This window comes from Alligator sinensis, unplaced genomic scaffold (genome assembly GCF_000455745.1).
Source record: "Alligator sinensis unplaced genomic scaffold, ASM45574v1 scaffold1165_1, whole genome shotgun sequence".
Classification (NCBI taxonomy): domain Eukaryota; kingdom Metazoa; phylum Chordata; order Crocodylia; family Alligatoridae; genus Alligator; species Alligator sinensis.
This window is the reverse complement of record NW_005842477.1, coordinates 630,506-634,689: the sequence shown is the minus strand read 5'-3', so window position 1 is coordinate 634,689 and position 4,184 is coordinate 630,506. Positions and strand designations below refer to the sequence as shown.

At 65.9% G+C, this 4,184-nt stretch overlaps 1 protein-coding gene across 1 annotated transcript in view; it reads right to left on the bottom strand.

Moving 5' to 3' along the window:
- KCNN3 (potassium calcium-activated channel subfamily N member 3) overlaps positions 1 to 4,184 on the bottom strand; it is a 33,367-nt gene that overhangs the window by 25,325 nt on the left and 3,858 nt on the right. The window contains exon 2 of the mRNA XM_014523351.2: positions 1,009 to 1,064. Within this exon, the coding sequence (XP_014378837.2) occupies positions 1,009 to 1,064 (56 nt within the window). The remainder of the gene's footprint in view (positions 1 to 1,008; positions 1,065 to 4,184) is intronic.

The window sequence follows — 4,184 nt, the reverse complement described above, 5'->3', positions numbered from 1 at the left end:
GGGGGGGGGGGGGGGGGGGGGGGGTCAGGTGCAGCCCCCTCTCCTGCTGCCCCCACCCTGCCCTGGCTGCCACCAATCCACTCTCTGGGACATGGGTGTATGGCATCTCTCCTGATGTACAGGGCGAGCATGGGGCTGGGCGCAGAGGTGCGAGCTTCTCCTTATCACATGCATTTTGCCCAGGGGTACAGGGTGGGCAGGGTTGGGGAGCTACACCAAGGAAGCAGCCAGGGGACCTGCCTGGGGCCCTGCAGGCCTCTGCCTTGACCCCCTCCCCACTACCCCTCCACGCAGAGGGAAAGCCCTCAGGCAAATGGGGCAGGGTGGGGGGGAGGCGGGGGACCGGTGAGAGCTGGGGCTGGGCCAGGCCAAGTGGGCCAGGCCAAGTGGGCAGGGCCATGCATTGTTTGCTCCCATTTGGCACTGGCTGCTCAATTGTTCACACATAATAGCGGGTGTTGAGAGAGGGCTGGAGAGCAGGCAGCCACTATTAATAGCTGGCCCCTGGGGTCCAGCTGGTGCCAAGCCTGCCCCAGCCACCCTGCTGTGCTTGCCTGCCTGGCACTTGCCTGTGCAGCTGGGCACCAGTCCCTTGCTGGTGCAGGGAGCCCCACTGAGACAGCCCCACCTCAAGCACTTGGAGGTTGGGGGGATGGGGACAGAAGCTTGGGCTGTGTAGCAGCAGGACGCCTGGGGTCTGTCCCCAGCAGAGAGGAAGCAGGGGAGGGCAGGGCTGGGGCACCCAGACCCGCTCCCAAGGGGGTTGCAGGTAGGGCTGCCAGGAGGAGGCTGCAGGAGCCCAGGAACAGCCAGGAGCCCACTGCAGGGAGGGGATGGGGACAGGGATGAAGGGGCCTGGGGACATGCAGAACTGGGGAGTGGTATTTTTAGCTGCGGGTGCCAGGCGCAGAACACCAGGATTAATTGTAATTAAAGTCACTCCTTCGACAGCTACACCATCAATTATGGCCAATTCCAGGCCCCGTCTAGACAGCATTAACCCCTCACCTGCCAGGCTCCAATCAGCGTGGGGGGGGGGCTGCCGGATGCCCTCCGGCCCAGGGCTAAGCAGAGGAGACAAGCCCAACCTTGGAGACCTCCCCGGGGTCTGCTGGGCTGGGGTCTAGAAGCAGCCACCTGTCACCCTGCTTCCCTTCCAGGCCAGGAAGGGTTAACTGGGTGCTGCTGGGGCAGGGAGACCAGTGAGGAGAGGACCAGGCCCGAGGGAACAAACCCTGGCAAGCAGGCAAGCATCGCTCAGTCCAGACAACCACTCGTGGGTCCCGAACACAACCCCAGAAACATCTACTGCCTGAAGCCAGGACAGGTTTCCAGGGAAAGGCAGCTGAGGAGGACCAGAGGAGCCAGACACTGCAGCAAGATCCTCACTGCCGGAGGCCGCAGCTTCCCTGAGTGCCTGGAGCCTGCGTCCCTGCCTCCTGCCCACTCCTGTGGGCACAGCTGTGCTCTCAGGGCTTCCCCAGTGCATGCTTGGGAGTTTTGGAGCTGCATCCATCACACCCCAGGCTTACTCTGAAGTCAAGCCAAACCAGCCCGGGACCCACTGACCCAGGGCAGGCATCTGGCTAGGCTGGGGAACCCTCCCATCCCTGCACACACCTGCCCACACGTGACTTTAGCCCGGGCAGGCAGAGCTGGCCAGGCCCGGCTGAAACAGCCCAGAGAAGCGAAGCCAGAGCGGGAGCCAGCAACAGTCCCGTGCCCCTCCCCCCACATCCCCACCCCCACCCATGGCCAAGGCCTGACACAATGGAAAGGTAACAAGACTAATGATGCTGGGAAAAGCTGCTGCAGGCCCAGCCTGTGTCGGGAAGTCCAGCGGGGCCTGCCAGGAAGGGCAGGGGCTGCTCCCACCACACCGAGGGGCCGGAGAGGCCACAGGCCTGTGGTCCCCAGTGGCTTTGGCCCAGAAGGGGCAGGGACCAGGGAGAACCAAGGAGCCACCCCAGAGATTGGGACCAGGGCAGGCGTGGCTGATGAGGCAGGCACTGGGGAGCGCAGCACATGCAGAAGCAGAGGCCCTGGTATCTGTCTGTCCCAGCCCACATGCAGGCTGCAGCCCCCTGCACCCCGCCCGGCTGTGGCATTGCCGACCCCAGTGGGCTGGAAGGAGTGCCTGGCATTTCTGTCAGCTGAGGGTCGCGGGCAGCATTGGAGCTGCGCCAGGCCCTTCCCCAGAGTGCAAATTCTTCTCATGGCCGGAGTCGGCAGCTGTCAGCCCCAGCACGGCCACCCCCTCCACCACGCCAGGCCCTCGGCCAGCTCCGGTTTCCTGACACAATGGGGGCCACGGCTGCACCAGGTATTTATAGGTGCTGGAGCGCCAAACAGCAGCCGGGGCTTGGCCGTGACTGGCCCAGGGGCCTGGAGAGCAGCCACAGTCCCACACTGGGAAGAAAGGCAGAGCCCTGGAACTAATGACATGACTGCCCATGCTGCCTTCTGCCTTCCCAGACAGTAGCTCAGGACAACAGGCCTTGGACTGGGACCTTGGGTACTACAGCAGGGGCCACTGCCCCAGAGCTGCCAGAAGAGCTCCAGGTACTGGCCTAGACAGAGATGCTCCTGGTGGCATTTCACACCACGTGACAGCCTGCCCTAGGGCACACAGGGCTGCTAATAAAGTCCAGGAAGCTGGCACAGCTGGGCATCCTTCCACCCCAGCTTCTGCTGGCTCCTGCAGCTGGCCCCAGCTCCCAGCCCCACAGACCACCACTGGCCACTTCCGAGAGGAGACAAGTGAGGGGCACCAGTTTAGGGAAGTGTGAGGAACCCTGAGAGCCCAGGGGCCACCAGTCTGTACCCTCCTAGGGCAGGGGTGTCCCTAGTCCAGCCCAACCCAGCACACCTGGGGCAACCCTTGGGGCCACAGGAGCAGCCTCCTGGGAACAGCAAGGGGCAGGTGCTCTCTGTTCCCAGGCCTTGTGCCCCGCCCCACCCCCATCAGATAAGGGCAGGAAGCTAAGAGCAGCCCCAGCCCACGTGCTCTCCCTGTCGCTGCCCGCAGCCTCCACTGGCTCCATTACCCTGCAAAATGCCACAGACTACAGGCAGAGCCTTCCTGATGGGAGTTGCCATCCCCACCTGCAACCAGGCCTGGGCCCTGCACCCCTGCCTCCGCCCTGCTGTGGCCTGCAGCCCCACCAGCACGGCTGCCTATTCATTTCCCCCTCCGGATAGGTATAAATAACATGACAGATGTCTGTACAAAGAGTTATTCATATCCCTGCCAGCGCAGCACAGCCAGCCACGGGCAGCGGGAGCGGGGCTGAGAAATGTGGGGGCTGGGGTGAGGTCATGGGGCAGGGCAGGGCCCAGGTTGGAGGATCCCTAGAGAAGCACTTTGGGGCTTCATGGGCAGATGACACTGATTTGTCTCGGGGCTGAGCTGGGAGCAGCAAGGACATGGCCGGGGCAGACCAGGGGTTGCGGGGCTGCAGCAGGTGGGACTGGCCCCCGTGGGGCCCGACAGAGACCTGAGGCTAACAGCACATCTGGATGGACCCCAAGGCCTCGAGGGTCCCAGAAGGGCCTAGCAGCTGCTCGGGCAGTGCCAGCTTCCTGCCGGGCACCAGAGTGGTGAAAGCTCCCGCAGCATGTCCCGCGCTCTGCCCCGCACGCCCCGCCTCGACAGCACCAGGCAGCTTGGAGCAGGGAGCAGGGCACCTTGCACCACATTCCCGGGGGGCCAGGGCTCCCGCTCCGGAGGCGGCGCTGGGGGCAGCGGGGAGGGAGGGCAGCAGGGCCGCACCGGCACAGCCCAGCCCCGCGCGGGGGGAGGAGGAAGGCTCCGGGGGATCGCGCGACTCGAGCCACGGCCGGTGCGGGGCTGCCAAGCCGCGTGCGAGCAGGCATCGCGGCGGGACACTCGGCCGCCCAGCGGCTCCGTCCTCGCGGGGCTCCAGGCTTCTCGCCTCCGCTCCGAGACGAGCAGCCACGTCCCGGCTGGCACCCTCGGGGGACCGGCCCCAAGCACAGCCGCGCCACGCCGCGCCCGAGGGCGTGCCGCTGCCTCCACCGCACCGCTCCCGTGGCCCGGGGCAGAGCCAGTTTCTCCGGGCAGCCCCCGCACAGGGCAGGGCTCCTCCGCCCGCACCCACGGGGCTGCAGAGGTGGAGCGGAGCCCGCAGCGCCGGGACCCCTCCCACCCGCCCGCTGCGTCC